Below are 21,069 nucleotides of genomic sequence, written 5' to 3'. Positions count from 1 at the left end.
CTCTTGACATGAGAATCATTAAAAATTACCCCTCCAAAACCAGTAGTCATTGTTGATACTAGTTACATGAAACCATTTTCAATTCTTTTTTTTATGTAGGTGGCAATTTTATGTCAGTTCCTCAGAGAGATTGACTACAAAACAGCCTTTAAATCACTGCAGGAACAAAACAGGTATGAATGGTTTTTGAAATAAAATGCAGTTGAAATTTTTCTGCTTAAGAAAGAGGAAGTAACTGAGTTCTGTTTTTCAGTCATGATGCTATGGACTCCTACTATGACTACATATGGGATGTTACCATTTTGGAATACTTGACTTGTATCCTTCATCAACATATATGTGTGATGTTAGAACAATTCATTTCTGTAAATTAAAGAAGTGTTTAATATTGTATATTTTCTAAATAAAAAACAAAGAACAGTTGAGAATCTATCATGATATTTAATAGTATCAAATTTATTATTCTTAACTGATTCATTTAGATCTTCATCACAAAAGGGGAGAAACAGATAAAAGACAAATTGCGGTAAGTTATTTTATGCCTGATTCTTCAATGATGTGCTTAATTTCCCTAATACTAAACTATTTCCTGTCTCATAACAGCATCAAAGTCCTTAGAGTGGCCTGCAAGGCCGCATGTGACTTGACCTCTAGCTATTCATTCGACTGTCCCTTGCTAACTTCTCCTACACCAATACCCCTACTGTTCTTTGAACATGCCAAGAACATTCACTACCAAATGGCTTGTGAAATTTTCTCTTTCAGGAACATTCTTTTAACTTCCCTCAGGTCTCTTCTCAAATGTCACCTTCTTAAGAAGTAATTGTCCTTTCCTGACCATCTTATAAAATAGCAATGTCTCTCCCCCCTTTCCCTTCAATACTTTTAATTCTCATTTCCCTTTTAAAACTTGTCTCCATAGCACTTATCTACAGCTGACATAGTGTATATTTACTTATTTATTGGCTGTTTCCCCATGAGGGTAGGAATTGGTTTTGTCACAGTTGATACCTAGAATGGTGCCTGGCAAATAACAGATGCTCAGTAGTTACTGGATGGATGAATTATTTATTTAAATTTGACTTATAAACCAAAACATTACAAATTCACGGTCATTTTTACTAGCCTAACATTTGCTGTGTCACTATTACCATATATGTTTTCTCTTTGCTCTTTCACTCATTAATAAAAGTATATGCTGTTTATTAAGTGTCCTTTAAAGCTTTGTACTTGGACTAAATTGTATGGCCATTATTTAGAGGAAACAGAATAACAACAGCATCTTTCAAAAAAAAAAAAAGAGAAAGGAAAAAGAATATGGTGCCAGTTCCACTTAATTGGAGACTACTCATTCTCCCATTTCCAACTTATCCAGGGCTGGAAGGCAATGCTGAAAATTTCCCAGTTCCCTGATGGTGTTTCTAGACTATCTCTACTTGTATCATTTTTTAAGCCCTTTCTCCTTGGAAGCTTACACCTACCTCACTAGCTCATCTAAACAACTACCTGGCTGTTCCTCTACATGCATCAAAAGACATGTGGTCAACTTATCCAACAACCCTGGCACTCCAGGTTCCATTATTACCTTTACTCTTCATCAGCCACCCACGGCCAGGCATTTTTGTCAGAATTGCTCTACATAAGATCTCTGTGCCAGTAATCTATCCCTTTCTTACTTCTGGGCTCCCATGTTCCTCATGATCAGTGAGACGTTCAAGTTCATGACCAAGTTTTCCCCAGTCTGTCAGCCCTTTTCCAACTTCCGTTCCTTCCCTACTGACCTTGAGTACAGCAAATACTGGCCTGTGTACTCTCAGAGATACTGATTCATTTGATTTGAGATGGGACCCTGGGATCCAATTTTTAAGTTTTCCCAGGTAGTTCTGATTATAAACCAGATTTGGGAACCCCTTCTATCTATGGTTGACTGTCAGGACTACTCTGATTAATATTTTCAGCATCTTTGCTTTTTTGTCTTTTGCTTCATCTGGAAAAGTCCCAACCCTGAATCAGTTCAAAAATTTATGCTTTTTTCCCCCTGAGCCACTGAGTTCTGTTGGAAAAAATCCTACAACTGTATAAACTTGTGCCACTACCAAACCATGGCCTCCAACCTTAGCTGGCCACTCATTTCTTTTGTTTACTTGCCAGTGGTCAGTGGTCTGCATTCTTTTTTAGGGAATATTTTAGCCTTTCACCCTATTAAGCCCCTGTCCTCTCTCCCTTTTCCATTTTCAGTAACTTCCTTGTCTGTTTGGAGTAGACCAGAAAAAAAGACTGATCAGCCCCCATCCTTGTGAAAGTTGTAGTCTTGGGAGTTGTGGCCCTGTGAGTGCCAGCTTCACATTCCTGTTTCAGGTCCCTGCTTTCCACCTTCAAAATAATTGACAACTGTATTCATTGTTAAGTCCACGCTTTTAGTCAGTAAAAGCTTATGCTACTCCTTGTTGAAGACAAGTTTTTATGCTTTTGATTCTATCCTTTCAGTGATTCTGTCCCTTTCAGTTAATTACCTCCTCTCCTATACTGTCAACCACTCCCATACCTATAAACTATTTCATCCTTAATAGAAACTTCTCTTGACTGTACTCCACCTCTCTCTCATCCCTCCTCTGCCTAGTTTTTTAAAGCTCTTTGACCCAATACAATTTGACTTCTGCCGTCCCCACTCTATAACTGTTCTCAAGGGTCACCAAATGCCAAAGCCAGTGAATACTTTTCAGTCTTTATCCTGTTGTTTACACGCCTTCCTCCTTGAAATTCTTTATTCCTTTGGCTTCCCTGGCATTTTTACTCATTTCTTCTCCCTGACTCTTCTGCCTTTTCTTCTTTGTGGGTATTTCCGTCTGTCTACCCCTTAAACTTGGTTTTCCCAAGAAGTTAGTCCTTGGGTATTTTCTGATTGCCCTACATTCTCCCTAGGTAATAACCTCATCCACTCATGGTTTTGACCACTACCCACCTAGGATGTGTTATTTCTCTCAAATATCTGGCTCCTATTCCAATTTCTGCCTTATACTTTGAACTTTTATAGCCAGTCGTCTTCAGGATACTTTGTTTGAAATAACTCTTTAGTTTTACCCCACTACTAGGTTTTTCCACATGTATTCTTTCATATTGAAATGGCATCATCCGCAATTCCTCCTACCCGCGAACCTAACTGATGATCATTTCTGGATAGTCTTAGCTCCCTTCAAGCTACCTATCAGAATAGTCTCTGTTGTTTAAAAAAAAAAAAAAAAAAAAAATATATATATATATATATATAGGAACTTTTTTAAACAAAAGGTAATTTTAAGGTCCTAAAACATGCTCTCACAAAACACTCCATGGCAGAATACTATTATGGATTTTTATCAGGCTCAAGTATTTCTAATCATGAAAGAGAAGGGTCACTATATATTATATAGTGCTGAGCAAACTAGATATTTTTTACATATTAAAAAAGTGAAGCCCTGAAACATGAATTTTGATATTTCAAGTTATTTTGTAGGAGCCTTAATTGTAAAAATGTGTCAGATTACATGTAGAGTTTATTTACTGTTTTTCTAAAAATATTTAATTTATTTGGCTGCACCAGGTCTTAGGTGCAGCATGTGGGATCTTTAGTTGCGGCATGTGGGATCTAGTTCCCTGACCAGGGAATCGAACCTGGGCCCCCTGCATTGGGAGCATGGAGTCTTAGCCACTGGACCACCAGGGAAGTCCCTTTACTGGTATTTTTAGTCAAATAAATTTACATGAATTTACTTAATGTTACTGAAGATAATTCCACAAACTATGGTTCAGTAATTGAGTGGCTCCAGTCAGTCTTTATGTTAATTTCTTCTACACCTCTTAGCATCTACAATTAGAGGTTCAGTTTATCATTGTTAGCAAGTAGGTAGTTTTATATTTTGTATACTAGCAAAACTTTGTTTTTGACCAGACCTCTAATAACATCACTTTTCTGTTTTGGAAGATCAAAGCCATCGGCCAGACAGAATTGAACGCAAGCAACCCAGAAGAAGTGTTACAGCTGGCAGCGCAGAGAAGGAAAAAAAAGTTTCTTCAAGCAATGGCAAAACTTTACTTTTAAGCAGTTAGTTAAAATTTTTTAACTTTTATTTTTTAAACAATGGGCTAAAAATAAACAGTATTAAAAGATTAAGTTTATATAATACATATTTACATATTTAGTGGCGTTTTCTTTTCAGACAAAATACTGAAACATATTAGTTTAAAGACAAAAACTCTACAGAAGACTTCACACCATAACAATAAGCTTAAATTTATAATTTCTTCAAAGGAAGAAGAGATTCACATGTCCAGTAACAGAATAAACTAGTAATCTAGTATAATTTTTCTAATCAAATCCACTTTTGAGGCTGAAATTTCATTTTTAAAAAACTAAAATATTTATGTAGAAGTAGCTATATACAGCAAGTTCTTATGTCAAGGTTTTGTTTTTTTTTTTAAATAAATAGATTTCTAGGAGTCGTATACATTTACTGCTTCTCTGCCTTAAGAAAATACAAGTTTAGGTCAAGTGTTAAGCTTTATCACTTTGACACTGTCCTTAACTCATAATGTAGGAATTTAAAAAGGACCTTAGCAGTTTTGCAAACATAAATAAAGCCTTAGTCACACTAAATTGAGATAACCCTAAAGATTTTTTTTTTTAGAGTAATAAAGTGACTTTCTCATATAAATAGTTTGAAAGGGTACTTAAGTTTTTCGCCCAAATTGTGATGTACGAAAAAGTTATTATAAAGCAACTTATACGTCAAAGCCCCATGGAGGAGCCACAGCATTTATCTTGTTTATAATTTCTTTGGTATTCCCACTGTTTAGAGCACAGTTTAAACACCATGTTCATCTAAGATTTACTGGTTAAAAATGTTATGGCAAGGCAAATAAAAATAGTCAAACAGATTAAAGTTCACCATTTTTAAAAATTCAAGTTTTATATAGCTTGCTACAGCAGCTATAGATAAATTAGTCACCTTATTACAAACCTAAACCTTTGTAAACAAGTTTAAATTTTATTTTCAAGAACCAAATTGCACTAGTTAAGAGTTTATAAATTTTGAGAATCTAAAAACTAGATTCAAAGTACTGTATCACTTAATGTACCCTTTAAGGTAGCACTTATCTAGTCAAAAACTCCAATGATGAAATTCCTAGTTTATCAAGATAAACACAGTAACACCATATCAAAAAAATTCTTATGTCATGAATCATGGCTGGCTTCTATCCAGTCAGTGTTGGGAATGAAGTCATCTTTGTAAACAAGTCCTGCTGTTTCTTTAAACAGCGAACATAGGCATTAAATTTCCTCCTTAGTTAGTGCCAATTTTAAGTGGTTTTTTAAATCAAAGAATGCCAGTGAAACTTCTGAATCGGCCAGGACAGCCACAGCACTATTTTCCTGTAAAACTTAAGTAGTTAAGTTCTATGAAATGCTACGCAGCGCTTCATCAGTTCCAACTTGTTTGCTCAGTTAACTTTAGTGTTTTCCTGGTGGTTTTTCAGTGCTCTTCGGTGGTGTCATAATGCCTCCATTGCAAACTGGTGACAACTGTCCCCCCTTTCTGAAGGTGTTCATGTAATTTACTTCATCCTATACATGTGAAGAAATCACGCAGAGATTAACAGCTAAGATAAAGCATTGATATGGTAAAACAAAGTCAAACCAGACTTCTGTGTACTAATTTGAGACTACTTAGGCCTAATATAATCATCTCTTTATGTGTTTGCAACTGTGATTAGTCATATTTTAGAGGTTCAACTGCCTGCAACTTGTATTTTTAAAAACTCTTACCTGGACTATTGGCATTAATCTTGAGACACTTTACAAATCTTGCTTTGACTTCAAAGTTATTTTATTAGCTTTTCTACATTTTGAAATCAGTGTGCCCATTGGAACTTTCTATCCCCTTACCATCTTATATAACTGCTTGAAATATTATTCCATAGTATCCTTACTATCAGTTTCAGTGACTTACCAAATAGTAAGACCAAAAAACTACAAGAAAGAAACATACCAGCATAGCCAGATAATTTGTATGTGTCTGTATATTGTGTCTGTCTTCCATAGAAATCTTCTTAAAAACCTTCAGCTTCACTGGGCTAGTACTTTTTACTATGCTGACAAAAGGCACCATCCAGTCTACACATTCAGAAATGTTGTCCCATTCCAAACCTAGATAAAGAAAAGTTAGAAAAATGTGAAGGTTACATCAGAAACATATGCCTACTTATTTGCTTGTGCTTCAAAATTTAAAGATAGTTAATTTAAAATTCATGTAAAAAAGGAAACCAAAACAAGCACATAATATAAACCCAAATCAACAAGTTTATGTGGGATTAGCAGATGTAAACTACTGTATATAGGATGGATAAACAACAAGGTCCTACTGTATAGCACAGAGAACTATATTCAGTATCCTGTGATAAACCATAATGGAAAAGAATATAAAAAAAGCATGTCTCTATATGTATAACTGAGTCACTTTGCTGCACAGCAGAGATTGGCACAACGTTGTAAATCAACTATACTTAAAAAAAATTTAAAAAGAAAAACAAGTTTAGCAAGTCAAAACAGACTATCACTCTCAAATATGTTTATAATGTGACTATTTTGAGGGAGAAAAAGACTTAGAGCTTCTTAGCCAGTACCTGCTGCATAGGAAACTGAAATTGTCAAAACCCAAAGAACTCTTTAATGTGGAGCTATAATTACATTGACTAACTTCAAATGGATTTAAATTCCATTAGACCTTACTTTTTGTTTGTGGATATTTATTGAGGATTAGAAAGTACTTCTAACAGAAGGGAAGATAATCGCTAAACTGCTAACTCTTTTCCATTAAAATTTTAAATTCTTGTTTAGCAGGATGCTAAGTTCAAAATAGTCCCTTTAAAAGTTGTGAATGGGTAATAAGAGAACAAAATATACTGTCTTACCTGAGGCTTTCTTAACCACTTCAAGAGAGGTAAAATGGCACAAGGCAGCAGCAGCGAGTATTCTGTACTGGAACTCTAATGAATCGATGGCAAGAATACACAGATCTAAAAGCTAACAGAGGAAAAAGTATAAGAATTTAGGAGAAGGATGAGTACTACATGTCACTACTAAACATCCGTCAGCTAACATTTTAGATTGCTTATGATGTGGACCATATGCCAAGAATTGCTAAAACTACAGGGATCCAAAGAGAAATAAGCTGCCACCCTGAAGGAAGTTCAGTCTTGTTAATAAACAAGTAAAGGATTGTTACGATATAGCATGATGTGTACTATTAGGAAGTGCACCTGATCCAGAGTGGGAAAGACAGGGAAGACTTCTGCTTAAATGAGTCTTAAAATACAAGGTAGCCAGGAAGACTGGGAGGTAGAGAATGTTCTAGATATAGGAAACAGAATTTACAAAGATAAATGAGAAAGGATTACTTTTCTTTGGAACTCAAGTAGTTCAGAACACATAAGGTAAAAAATGAAATAAGGAATATCTTTCCTTCATTATTTTAAAAAAAGGGGGTTGCTGGAGAGGCATGGCCTAGGTTAGATCATAAAGGGTCTTTAAGAAGTCAGAACTTTAAAGTTCTTATTGATTATTGAAATTACTAGAAGATTTTAAATCAGGAAAATTACATTTTAAGAACAATCCCTTAGACTATGGTGAAGCAGAAACACAAGAAGGGAACATGTTTCTAAATAGATGAGTTAAGAGGTAGTACAATCCAGGCAATAAGAGATCTGAACAACGATCAGTGAAATTGTGTAAAAAGGTTAGATTTCAGAGGCCTGAGGTGATACCTGTCCAGTGAAATAAAACTTATTTTTGTCCCCATGGGTCCAGAAGACAGAAACACGAGTAGAGGAGTTGGAAATGAATTATTACTATTATATACCTCTAGAAACTTTCCACACTGTTTATCAGCTTATCAAAGGTTTGCCCTATCAAAAGCGTTTAGCTGCCTAGGATAATCTGGGATGCTAGGAAATCTGATGGAAAAGATTAATATGACTTCATTAGAAAGTTCTACAAAATGAACCAATTCTAATATATTTACTGGTTCTCCAGTTTTAGTGTTCATAATGAGTTTACTAGATTTAAAACACAAGTTGAATTTCAACGTAGGTTACTTAAAACCCATCCAGAGTACCACAGTTTCTTCAATTCCATGTGTAAGATTTTCACATCCTACACAGAATAAGAATCTGGGTGTTCTTCACTTATATATGGCAGGTACAGCAGCCTTAAGATCCTACTTATGAGAAGCAGGCAGGAAAGAATGGTACCGTCCTCCTGTAATTACTTTCTTAGAATATTTGTTATACACTGGCCTAGGAAAGTTTAATTTAAACTTAAATTTTTAAATAATGTTATAACTAAATTAGGTGATTTTAATTTTAACACGTAAAATAGGTTCCCTGTGTATTCAAATATAAGAGAGTAAGATAATTTTACAGAATAATTTCATACTATTATAAAACCTAAAACAACTGGCTGAAAAATACCTTTCCCCATGTTACATCAAAGAGAGGTATTTAACTCTCTACCTCATACTCCTAAAGAGTAAAAAGTGCTCATAATATATTTAAACGCAAGTTTTAAAACTTTGTTTTCTAGAATTTTCAGTAAGCAATGTAAATATTGGGGACAGAATTTTATGCATCAGAAGTTTTGTTCTAGTCAATTAAGGAATGAGTTTAATTCAGTATGCCGTCATTTTGTTGTGTAGCCTATTTAACACTATAAATACTAAACAAAACCTGTAATTAAAAACATTAGCAAATATTCAATAAAAATATCAATACCTGAGCTATTTGAATGAACTTTTCCTGAGAATACTGAGGTAGAAGAACTTTAGGAGCATCTTTAAGAGCATCAACTTGGAGGAAGAGATTTAGCCAGGAGATGACTGTTACAGGACAAAGTTCCCATTTTAAAGCCTGTTAATGAAATTTAAATGCCTGTTAATAAATGTAGGTATATATACCACATTATATAGGTACTTCCTTAAATAGTCATTTAAGAAACTTTTTGCTTTGGGCATATTTCTTCCTATTTTCATAACAATATTTATAGATACCTCACAATCTAAGGCTGCTTATGTTTTAGTCTATTATTGATACAGACCCCTTTATTATTCTCTAGTTATCTTTATTGACAAAGTTCCTTGGACCTATTTTTCATTCCTACTTTTCTCATTTCTTGCAGCCCCTCATCTTCCAAATGTATTCTCTTCTTTATTGAAACTGCCCTTTTAATTTTATTCAATAACTCCACAGCTAATTCCATTCAGATATCTGAAGAACTGATTCTACACTTTTTCTTTCCGTGATCTATAATGGCTTCTGTTCAACATGTAAAAGCTAAAAAAAAGACAAATCCTAATTTATGATATCTTTCTCTCCATGAAGCCCTGGGACTTTACCATTTATAAGAAGTCAAAAATAGTTAGGAGAGAACAGAGAGTCTTAATGCCTGTAGGACCACCCAGAGAATTCCATCTTCCCATTATATATCCTCCTTATACTACAAGTCTGAATCTGGATAACTTTGTTACTAGAACAAAGCAGAACTATATTCAATGTCTTATAATACCCTATAATGGAAAAGAATCTGAAAAAATATATATATATAAAACTGAATCACTTTGCTGTACACCTAAAACTAACACAACATTGAAAATCAAGTATATTTCAATAAAAAAATTTCTTTTAAAAAGAACAATATCAGCATGCCAACAAGATCCCATTCTTACTGAGCTATCAATCTGAATGTTTATAAACATAACAAATTTATAATGTATATAGGTATCTTGTAAATGAAAGTCATATTGTGTTTTCTTGTGTCCTATTTATAAAACCAGGATGCTCAAATTTCATAACATACTTTCTAGTAGCTAACATTCACCCTTTAATCTCTAATTCAAGGCCCAATTAAACATCTTAATGCTTCTCTACCCTTCAATTAATAGCCCTTCCCATGCATATAGAAAAGAAAAAAGGCAGTGAAATAATTCTCATTCTCCACCTGCTGGAAGAAGTGGAAACTCAGAACTAAGATTTGAGAATCACTGTTGGAATTCATTATATACACATGCTATGCTAACTACCTATAAGTTTTGAAAGTGTTAAACACTTTTAAATTAAGAAATAATATTCTCAATATAGGAAAATTGAAAGATACAGAAAAATAGAGTTTACAGGTTAAGCAAATTCCCTTCCCATCTTAGAACTGGATCCTAGTACTAAAATCTCAGTTTTGACTACTTAACATTGTAGTCTTTGAGTTTAGTAAATTACAGAGTTATTAAATTGCAACTAGAAATAATAAAGATATATTATTACCTTTAATATAATGAGTTCCATCCTTAAGATATCCTCTTCACTGCAAGCACCATCAGTGACATAAGCAAACTCTTGCAGCTTAGGAGCGTAGATTTCCTTTAAAATAGATTTAATTAATATCAAGCACAGTTGAGAGTGAGATTAAAACAACAGAATTATATACAAACCAATCTAGGCTTCATTTTTAAAGGACAAAATGATTATAAATCTTAATAAAATAATTCTACGATAGCCAAAGCAACCTTACCTTTAAAGATATTTTTCGTATCTGGGTATCTAAATTAGCCAACTATATTGACTGAAACATTTTTATAGAACTGATTTTGAATCTTAGTTAATAAACAATTAAACTATTTTAACCAGTCATTTCAGTGACTGGTTAAAACAAAAAGCCAAACTTGTTTTAGGATTGCCTAGTATATCAGACTAAAACAAGATACTCAACAAATAAGGTCTAGAAATTGAAAACATTAACTTTATCCTAGTACAAAAGTATGGTTATTCAAACAATAATTTGTGCAGTTTGGTTGATGACAGGTCTGTCTTAACAGTTCAGAGAATAACAACTAGAATGATCAGAGGAGTAGAAGAGATGCTGCCACAGATGAGAACAGGCTAAAGATCAAGATTTCAGTCTAGAAAGGTATCTGAAACACACAGTATGATTTCAGGTAAGGATACACTGAATACAAACTTATTCAGCAAATTTGGCAGAATTTGGGGATAGCCCTTAAGGCTCAAAAGACAAATGTGGAAGAGGAGAAAAATACACTGAAGGAAATTAATGCATGATTCACAGTCCCTCTTCTACCCTCAAAACAATACAGGCTTCAAAAATTTCAGATGAAGGTACTAATGATATGTGTTGAATTTAAGAAAAGTAGATTGAGATCATGTGAAGGAAAATCTCAGGCAGGAAAGGTGTTTCCTTCTGTCCTAGCACCATCATCAGATATAAAAATACTAGGCTGGATATAGACCATTATTCTAACCTAACATAGCATTTATTGCATTTGATTGGTTAATTAGGTTTCAGAGACCATTTTATTGAATCCAAGTGCCATAACTAGGTATAGAGAGACAGCGTTGGTCTTTCTGTTTGGCACAGTTAGCCATGGAATATTTCACCTAGATACTAGCTCCAGAATCAAACCAGAGACTTATAATAGGCTCAGATACTTTGAAGGGAACCATGATAATTATCCTTCCACCCAAATCATAGTGTTCAGCAAATGTATTGGAAAAAACTCACTCATCTTTCCTAAGGATTAACATATCAAAAGTGGTACACAGTATTCTCTGGGATTAATGCATTGGTTAAGACAAAAAAAGTTTGCGGTAAATATATCTATGGATAAACTTTGAGAACTTACCTCAAGTTTGGAAGCAATGAATAATGAGGTAATTCCAATGAGTTGAAGCATATTTTTATTTATATCCTTTTGTGTCAACATAAATCTATCAAAAAAGTCTTGCGCAAGATAAAATGTTTCCCTATGAAGTGTGTATACTTCACACACCTAGAGAAGAATCCATTTAAATATTATTCCATTAATTTCTCCAAATTAGAAAGTTACCTCTTAGCATACCAGATTTCAGAACACTTTCTGAAGCCCAACTTGCTTTTTAGGATACCAAAGCTAAAATGGGGGAAAAATTAACATGTGCTAATAGGATAAATCTATTACAGTCCTCTTAGTTTTATAGGTTTTTTTCACATAGACTTATTGTGTTTATTCCCAGATACATTTACACTTTTGCTGACTATGGATGAGTACTTTTTTCCTATTAAGTTTCTTATTTCTTTAAAATTAATTTTTATTGGAGTATAGTTGCTTTACAATGTTGTGTTAGTTTCTACTGTACAGCAAAGTGAATCAGCTTTACGATACATATATCCCCTCTTTTTTGGATTTCCTTCCCATTTAGGTCACCACAGAGCACTGAGTAGAGTTCCCTTGGCTATACAGTAGGTTCTCATTAGTTACCTATCTTATTCATAGTGTCAGTAGTGTATATATGTCATCTAATTTTTATTGATGACAAATGGGTAAGTTTTTATGCTTAGTTTATACTCTAATAGTTCCAACTGATTCTCTTCATCATTCTACATATACATTTAACTACAAAATGACAACTCTGTTCCTTTCAATGTTCTTACCTCATTTAAGAATTATAGAAGAAAACTGAATGAATAACAATGGTGATTGACAAAATTTTTATCTTATTCCTTGTTTCTGACTATAATGGGAATTCCCCTAATGTTTCACTATTGTTATTAATAATAAGTAGTATCTGTCATTTCCACACTTAATATAGGGAAAGCTTTTAATTCTCAAAATAACTTCATGAAGTAGGAAACAGAGGGACAGACATATATGAGTTTCTAATAAACACTTAATGTGTTAAGGAAATCTATCCCTAGTTTATTGCATATTTAAAAATCAGGAATGTATACTGAATTTCAAAAAATAACTTTTACATCTATGATATATAACCTTATGATATTCTCCCTTAAACTATTAATAGATTTTCAAATGTTGGACCATTTTTGCATTCCTAGATTGAAAGAAATACTAAGACAAAGTAGAGTTTAATGCTCTGCTGGATTTTTATTTATATTATATTTGGTTTTGTATATATAATCATATATTTAATGGAAAATAGGGATAAATTTGATAGACAACCACTGAAGAAAAATCAATGTAACATAAAAAGGCAAAATAAAATAACATCAACATAATTGTGCTTAAGTTGCATCTATGATCATTAGACATTCAGAAAAGTCAAAATCCAACTACATTCTTGTACACACATGATTGAAACATAATCTTCCCTTCTAGTCAGAATAAGGAATAAGATGACCTGACTCAAAAGGAAAACATTTTGCAGTCTTAACGAACTTTTCTGATAGCTTCTGAGATCTATTCTGCCATGTGTTTCTCCACCAAAAAGCCTGTGGTAGTTCCCCCTTAGAGTTCATTGTCTCTATCTGTATTAAAGACAGGGAAACTACAGAGCAAATATCCAAGGGCTGGGGGAACATTAGTTTGTTATCAATATAAGTAATCATCTCAATAATTTTAGAGATTCTTTCAGAATTATTATCCAGAGAAAGGGAATGGGCCTAAACAAGAGAGGGCACAGATATTTAGGGACTTCTGGATAACTATTATTCCTTTTGATTAATGGTACAGCTCATTTCTGAAAGGAATAGAGGGATATAACAAAAGCAAGCTACATGGAGCCTCGAGGGCTTAGGGCTACTGGATATTCAAAGCCTCCTTATCATTTAGGATATAGAAATTAGGATTCCAAATCATAATTTGATTTTGGTGATGAAGAAAAGGACTTCTGAGGGTCCTGAAGCCTAGTCCTGGTTCTTTACATTGCATAGCAGAGTTCAAAACCTTGTCAAATTCTGTTCATCTTGAGTATCCTTGGCACCAGGCACAGTGCCTAGTACACAGCGATACTCAGATACCACAATTTCTGAACTGGGTTTGGGTTGTATGGGATCTAGTGGCTGTGTCCTCATGATTTTACTCTTATCAAGCAGACAGTCAGTTTCCATTTTGGTATCCTCAACTACAGTGAGTAGCCCCCCCCAGAATGGCTCCTGGCAATAGGTAATATACCATGAAGGCACATGGAAAGCATATTTATGTCTAAATATTTTTCCACCATACAGACAAAAAAGGAAATTTGTATTGCTGGAACATACCTCTAAAAGCCAGTCTAGAAGTATTGACCTCATCTGTGGTTCCAATTCAGAATGCAGAACTTCAAAATGTTTGTCATGAACATATCTGGTCTCTTTTTTTAACATGTTTAGCCAAACATCCTGTGAACATCCCCAGCTATGGAAAGGAGCAAAATAATTGTGTGACCTACATAATATACAAGCTACCTGTTTCACATAGAGTAAACTCAACTTTCAAACACTGAAATCCAACTTTGAATTAGAATTTGGAAGGACAACCTCTTAAAAGTAAATCGGGAAAAATTGCTACTTTTAGAAACCATTTCTTTAGCATGAAATTATACAGCAAGAACTTGGACTATGAGAATCTAAATTGACAGATTTCAAGAGTGCTTTCTAGTCCCCATTTATTTATAATTTACAAAGGCACCTGTTTAAGATAACCATGTTTTCTCAAGAGCAACACTAAAAAAGTAAATATTTAAAGCATATGATCCCAGCAGAGACAGTCTCAATCACCTCCAAATATATCATCACTACATTACAGTGGGGTTAAGGTGGGACAGTATGGAGAAGAGGAAGACTGGTGAGTTTAAATGTATGAGTCCATTAATTTGCTTATTAAAGCCAAATATAAATTATTACACTACACATTTTATATAATTTGTACCTCTTATTCATTAACTAGAAAAAAAAAAGTATAGACCTTAATAAGTAGGCTTGGTAAGAAAAATAGCTGATCAAATGAAAATGCTGTACATGTTAAAATTCTTCCATGTTAACAATTTAGGTAAATTATTTAAACTCCATTAAAAAGGTGATTCAGGGTTTCCCTGGTGGTGCAGTGGTTAAGAATCCACCTGCCAATGCAGGGGACACGGGTTCGATCCCTGGTCCAGGAAGATCCCACATGCCGCGGAGCAACTAAGTCTGTGCGCCACAATTACTGAGCCTGTGCTCTAGAGCCCATGAGCCACAACTACTGAGCCTGTGTGCCCTAGAGCCCATGCTCCGCAACAAAGAGAAGCCACCACAACGAGAAGCCTGTGCACACCAATGAAGAGTAGCCCCCCCTCACCGCAACTAGAGAAAGCCTGCGTGCAGCAATGAAGACCCAACGCAGCCAAAAATAAATAAATAAATAAATCTATAAATAAATAAATAAATTAAAAGGTGATTGAGTTCTTCTGATAAGGCTTACAGTCTTCAGCAAGCAAGTGAAAATAATGATATAGAATCAATGTTTTAAATACCCATGTTATTTGCATATAGCATTACTGTCAGATAAAATAATATATGCTTAAAGACTAGTTAAAAAAAAAGCAGTTTCTCTACAAGTTTTTCTATCTTATAATGAAGGCAAAAAATAACTCAAAATAGCACCATATATTACATCAGTAAATTTTAATCTCCGACATTAAATTACTGAAATTTTTCTTACCTTAAATCAGGCAAAGGTGAAGGATTAATGAAAAGATTTTTAAATCTGTAATTTGTAAATCTGGAGAAGTCGCTTGTTCCTGTTTCTTTGTGGGGTGTTTCAATGATAATGCAAGGACTGATCCCCCCAGATAATACAGGTGGCCAACAATTCTGTCATTTAAAAAAAATAAAAATATCTTTGTGAAATAGGAAACCAGCTTTTGTCTTGGATCTTTTATAAATGAAAGCTAATACTTCTAAACAGTCTACACTTTTCCCCAAACACCATCGTTAGCTAACATTGCTGACTAAGCTGACATACATATTTTATAAATAAGCCATATAGCTCATTTCAATCTTCATAAAGAATAACAGGTAGGATGTTTTAGACAAAATACAATTCTGGAAATACAAGACATTAGGTATTGAGGGAGAGGAGAAACAACAAAACACGTGTGTAGTCAAATATTAATCACTTTCAAGATTATAAAATTTTCCCTCTATGTTTAGCAATAGTGGCCAGGGCACCTTGCTTTATAGACAGCTACCCCCTGCCCCCCACTCGTTAAGGCCTGTGCCAGTACTTTCAAATACAATACAAAGACAAGACCTTAAAAGTGGAAACAATTACTTAAATACTTAAAGGACCTTTTCGCCAGTCAATGCTGGTTTCAAAGAGAACCACTGTTTCTAAAGTGTCTTCTGTACGACACATAGGAAGAATAGGTAGCAAAGGGCTGGGTGCCAGTCTGTCAGTGACCTCACATCCTATTTATGCCCTAGGAGCAACCATTAGGACTCTCCACTATAGTCAGACAGGGAACAAAGAGCAGTCCATTGGACAGATTAGGCGGGCCCTGGTGCACCAGGCAGCTCCTAGAGGGAGGGATTTACAAAGAGGAACCAGCTGCGTCAAGGCTTACTCTGTAGCTGTAGTAGGATTCAGGGACATAAAAACCACCCAAAGACAAGCGCCTTCCCGCTGACCTCTAGGGGCATTAAAAGTGTCAGAGGACCCTTCCTATCACAAAGCAATAACACAATTCTATTCTTTTTTGTCCTGCATTTGTCTCCCCCAAACCCAGCCCAGTTCTGCATTACCCTAATCTCATACTGATGTTTCTTGATGACCTTCTCCTCTTTTCTTTTTTTGACATCCTGGAAAATAGAAAAGGCCATTGTTAAACTAAGGTCCCTGCAAGGAATCTTCTCTTTTTCCTCTCTCTCTTCCCCCCCTTAACTCACCTGGGCCGTTTTTCTCTTCTTGGCCTGAATTATCTGGGTTTCTTGTGGGGAATCCGTCTGACTGGGCTGGGGCTGCTGTTTAGCTTGTAAACGGCTACTATAGAGTTTTTAAAAAGGAAGTTTAATTAGTAAGTGACGCATTTCAAAGGCAGCAGCCAACTCTGAAACATATCTCCAAGACAAATAACGTTACCTGCGTCTTGACATTCTCTTCTTTCAGGTGTATGAAACCTCTGGAGGGGAGAGGAAAAACCAGAGTCAAATACATTGTCATCCATACTCTCCAAGGGCCATTCAGAGGTTATAACTAAGTCCCTCAGGAGATGACCTGAGCCGTCTTACCACGATGATTTCTGCAGTATGTTAGTGCATGATTTCGGACTCATGCTTTTGGACACATGCCTGCATTTCCTCAACGAAATGTACAGCCCGGATGAGAGCGTCTTCAGAAATTTGCAAACCACCCTCAGCGCCCGGAAAGCGCAGGGAGGCAGATGGGTCTCTTCTGCGTCCTGCAGTCTCTCCCCCGGACAGCCCGAGTGGGGCTTGGGCAGCGCCCCTACTTCCCCCCTCCCATCCTGCCCGAGCCGCGGGGAGAGGGGGCTGTGGAGGCGAAACACTGTGGAGAAGCCGGTTCCGCGCCAATTTGGAGAGCGGCGGTGGCGGGGAAGCAGGGGGCGGAGGGAACTTGTGTCACGTCCTTCAGTCTCCTTTCCCTCCTTCCCAGCCCCAGCGGACCCTGCCCATCGCTTGGAGGGGCACCGGGACCCCGACTACAGATGGGGGATGGGAGTGAAGGAAAGGGAGTTCAATTAATAAAGGGGGAAACTGGGCTTGTGGGGGAACTTTTCTCCCCGTGAAGGAGACCCAGACCCCCATCCTCTCTCCTGCGGGATAGCTCCCCAAATGGGGATGGCAGAGAGAAGCCCCCAGAATGAGAGGCTTTCCGTGGCCTCCCACTTAGGGGCAGCCCTCCATCCACCGCCGCCTCCCAGGCCCCCTGCCAAGGGTCCTGACAGGGACGGAACGCGGGGACCCATCGACCCCAGATGCCTAGTTCTCAGCCCTCCCACTTTTCCTCCCCCAGGCTCCCGCCCGCGGGATGGATCGGCCCCGAGGGGGGGGGCTTTCTCTCCTCCCGCATCCCGCCCTACGCCCAAGCACCTCCTCACCGCCAGACCCGCTACCGCTCGGCTCTCAGCTGGCGCCGGCGCCAACCCAATATATAGGCCGGGCCAGGCCCGCCCCGCACGCATGCGCCTCAGACTGACACCTCCGGACAGTGCGCTCCCCTCCCCCGCGCGCCCGTCCGCAGGCCCGCGCGGCGCGCCCTGCCGTGAGTCCGCGCCCGCCCACCTCGAGGGGTCGCAGAGCCGGCTCGCCTAAGCCCTCGGTCCGCGGTCACCTGAACTTCACCTGCCTGTGCGGCGGGAGGGAGTCTCTCAGAGGCTCCTCTTCCGCAGCCCGGCTCCCCGCCGCTCGGCTTCATCTCCCGCCAGTTCGTGTCTGTCCCCTCCCTCTCTCAACTCTCGGACGCCGGGGGTGTCAGGCCGCGGCCTGGCCCCGGCGTACGGCCAGGTGGAGGCGGCTCGGGCGAGCATAGCGTGGCTAGGAAGTGGCCATCCTGTGGCGCACCCTGGCTGTCCCGCCTAGGCCTCCAAGAACCCGGGTTTTCCGAAGAGACTCGGGGACCAGGAGGGACCGCCCCTGCGGGAGGAGCGTAGCGTTGGCTGGCGAGCTGGCCAATGGGAGGCGAGGACTGCAGCACAACGTGGAGCGGCTGCAGAACGTAAACACAGCCGGGCGCGCGGCTGGCCACGTGTGTTCCCGCGCGCCACCCAGTCCCCTGGGACCACCGGCGGCCGCCTGTGGCACCCCAGGGCAGCCATGCTCAGGGATGCCTGTCGTGCACTTTGCTCTAGCCCGCCGACCGAGGTACGTATCAACCCTGTTTTCCCGCTCTCTGCTCCGCCGAGCCGGTTACCCTCCCCGTGGGTGGGTCATCCGCACCCCGCCGCCCTGCCACTGCCTGGCGGCTTCCCACTCAGTAGTTCCAGCGCAGGAAACGCTGGCGCCAAGCCGCGCGCTCCCTCTCTCCTCTCAATCTCCAATTATGGGGCCCCCAAGGGTAAACACCTCTCCGGAGCGGGGCTGAGGGTGGCATTGCCCCTTCCTCAAGAGAACAGTGGCTCTCCGGGGGTCACGCCGGGCGGGGAGAACGGTTCCACCACGTGCAGTCTCGGATCCCGCCCCGCCGCCAGCGCGCCCTGCAGAGCCCGCGCGAGCCGTCAGCGCGGGAGGGAGCCGACCGCCTCCGAGCTGTAATGGGAGGAGGCGGTCCGACGCGTTTCCCTCCTCTTCTCCCGTCTCCAAAATTTGGGTTCCCTCGCTGCCTCTACTAACGCCCCGCTCCAGTGCGCACCAAGATTGGACATCTCCATGCCGTTGATACTCCGCATACTGGGTTTGCGGCGGGAGCAGCGGGGCTGGGGGACGCCGGCGGGAACAAAGACGCCCGGGGCGGAGGAGCCTTGCGAAGGCTTCCTTGAACCCGCGGCAGCTCGGGCCGGAAGCGGGCAGGCCGTGTTCGTCTCTCTGCCCTGACTCGAGTGAGCCGCTGGGAGAGGCCGAGGAGACCTGGCCGCCTGCGCCGACCAGGCGTTGCGGCCCAGGCGGGAGCCCTTCCCGAGATGCACCAGGAGGCGGCGGCGGGGACCGTCCCGGGGTCCCCGCCCTGCGCCTTTTGTGTCGCGCCGCCCGTGCGGGGCTCAGAGCCTAGAAATAACGAGTGCTCTTCGGCCAAAGTCCTCTTTCAAGATTTTCCCTCCACAGTCTCGAGACGCCGGCAAAGTAATTGTTTTTCTCCCAAATTTACGCATGAGGAAATAAGAGTCTTGCTCAAGGTGACATGGAATCAGAAAAGACCCAGAATCTTGTCAGTCCCGAGAAACGTCGTACTATTTATGATGCTTTGATGGCTTTCTCGGAGGGGTGAATTGGCTCTTTTTTGTAGTTACCTCAAAACGCCGTGCTGTTCCGGTGTAAAGCTTAGAGAGCTAACAGCGTGATAATAAGAAATGGGAGGCTTTCCAGCAAGCGCGGGTGACCTGAACATAAGCAAAACTGGTGGCCTCCATGAGTGAATTTGGTAGTCAAACCGAAAACCAAGCTTACAGTGTTGACGCCCATCACTGGGCCAACTAGTAGATTACTTGTAATTGAGACACCGTGATTAGAAGTGTTCTTTGGACAATGCCGTTGACTATGAAATGAACAGGGTGCAATCCTAGTAAAGGAGAAATTAAAAACAATCCTAAGACTGCTTTGTGTGGAAACGGACAGGGTGAATTCTGCCGTATTACAAGTACCTGGTCACTGGTCAAGTGGGACTAAAAAGAACATGTGCTTACCTTTCAGATGGAGGGAACTTCCCATGTTGCTCTGGCTGTAAGTTCTTGGATCCCTCTGAGCATGCGTTTCCTCTAGAAAAGATAAGACACTCATTTCAAGGGTTGTTTCAAAGATTAAATTTTATACTGTGTATAGAGACCCTCTCTTGCATGTGTACCTGTCACAGAGCAGATGCCAAGTGCTATCTTCACTCTCCTATCCACCCCCCCTTACTAGTTTATACCCATAGAAATTAAGAAGTAGTTTTAAGGATCCTGAATAAAACAGGAAGCCGAATTATGAAATTGCTGTTTCCCAGAGTTTTGTTCTTGTAGTTGTCCTTCTGGGTACCTATTTTAGGTATCATCTTTCAATATGTTGTCTTTGTTTCATATTTGTATGTGTTCAATTTTAGCTCCCTCTTTTTCTACTCATCCCAGTTTTAAAATTCACTTACTTTGAAATGTATGGAATTCCTTTATACTTGTAATAATTTTAGAAACTTTGGCATTTTCTAAAGTATACTTTCTCCATTGAAGATGCAAAGTTAAAACACCATGGTAAATAAAGTATTGGCCTCTACACTGCTTTCATTTTCAGGAAAAAGAAAAAAAAAAAAAAAAGATTCTTAGAAGGACAGATTTTTTAAAAAAAATCAGGCCCAGCCCAGTTATTTCTTGTTTCTGCACCTTTTCTGTGCCATATCTCCTCTGTGAAGCCTTCCCAGACCTCTTTCTCTGTACTCTTCGGTCATGCTCACCTCCCAGGACAATAATTACCAATTAAAATGTCTTTTATCTCCAACTAGGCCTTGGACCTTGTTTTGTTCATTTTTTTTATAGCCAGTACCCACTAGTTCAGAGGCATGCATACATAATAAGACATTGGTAAATACTGAATTGAATTATGGATAGGATATCCCATTATAGAACTTTAATTCTGTAAGGTTAGAGTAATGGATGAAA

At 38.8% G+C, this 21,069-nt stretch overlaps 2 protein-coding genes across 4 annotated transcripts in view; one reads left to right on the top strand and one right to left on the bottom strand.

Moving 5' to 3' along the window:
* INTS8 (integrator complex subunit 8) overlaps positions 1 to 4,156 on the top strand; it is a 46,791-nt gene extending 42,635 nt beyond the window's left edge. Inside the window, exons 24-27 of the mRNA XM_059901738.1 lie at positions 100 to 173; positions 254 to 318; positions 483 to 526; positions 3,962 to 4,156. Coding sequence (XP_059757721.1) covers positions 100 to 173; positions 254 to 318; positions 483 to 526; positions 3,962 to 4,078 — 300 coding nt within the window. The 3' untranslated portion in view covers positions 4,079 to 4,156. The remainder of the gene's footprint in view (positions 1 to 99; positions 174 to 253; positions 319 to 482; positions 527 to 3,961) is intronic.
* An 893-nt stretch (positions 4,157 to 5,049) lies between these two features.
* Positions 5,050 to 19,195, bottom strand: CCNE2 (cyclin E2). Of its 3 annotated transcripts, none has more exons than XM_059901233.1 (12): positions 19,137 to 19,195; positions 16,908 to 16,947; positions 16,715 to 16,811; positions 16,571 to 16,627; positions 15,489 to 15,640; positions 14,069 to 14,204; positions 11,718 to 11,864; positions 10,345 to 10,440; positions 8,806 to 8,940; positions 6,949 to 7,060; positions 6,027 to 6,184; positions 5,050 to 5,602 (listed from the first exon to the last, which is right to left on the bottom strand). In XM_059901233.1, exons 2-12 carry the CDS (start codon positions 16,919 to 16,921, stop codon positions 5,489 to 5,491), a joined length of 1,218 nt encoding a protein of 405 aa, XP_059757216.1. In that variant the 5' UTR covers positions 16,922 to 16,947; positions 19,137 to 19,195; the 3' UTR covers positions 5,050 to 5,488. The 3 variants fall into 3 exon arrangements, with proteins under 3 accessions (XP_059757216.1, XP_059757213.1, XP_059757214.1); XM_059901230.1 differs by lacking the exon at positions 19,137 to 19,195 and adding an exon at positions 18,131 to 18,395; XM_059901231.1 differs by lacking the exon at positions 19,137 to 19,195 and adding an exon at positions 18,120 to 18,137.
* Between the last annotated feature and the right edge of the window lie 1,874 nt (positions 19,196 to 21,069).

This window comes from Balaenoptera ricei, chromosome 17 (assembly GCF_028023285.1).
Source record: "Balaenoptera ricei isolate mBalRic1 chromosome 17, mBalRic1.hap2, whole genome shotgun sequence".
Lineage (NCBI taxonomy): Eukaryota > Metazoa > Chordata > Mammalia > Artiodactyla > Balaenopteridae > Balaenoptera > Balaenoptera ricei.
Note: the sequence above shows the minus strand (reverse complement) of the source record. Positions and strands in the feature narration are given on the sequence as shown.

Bases quoted from the DNA above. Each gene is read 5' to 3' on its own strand.
- CCNE2 (XM_059901233.1), bottom strand. The intron at 14,205-15,488 runs GTAAGAAAAATT...TCCTTTCCATAG, and splicing joins TCACCTTTGCCTGATTTAAG to CTGGGGATGTTCACAGGATG. The intron at 6,185-6,948 runs GTAAGACAGTAT...TTCTTTATCTAG, and splicing joins AGTGGTTAAGAAAGCCTCAG to GTTTGGAATGGGACAACATT.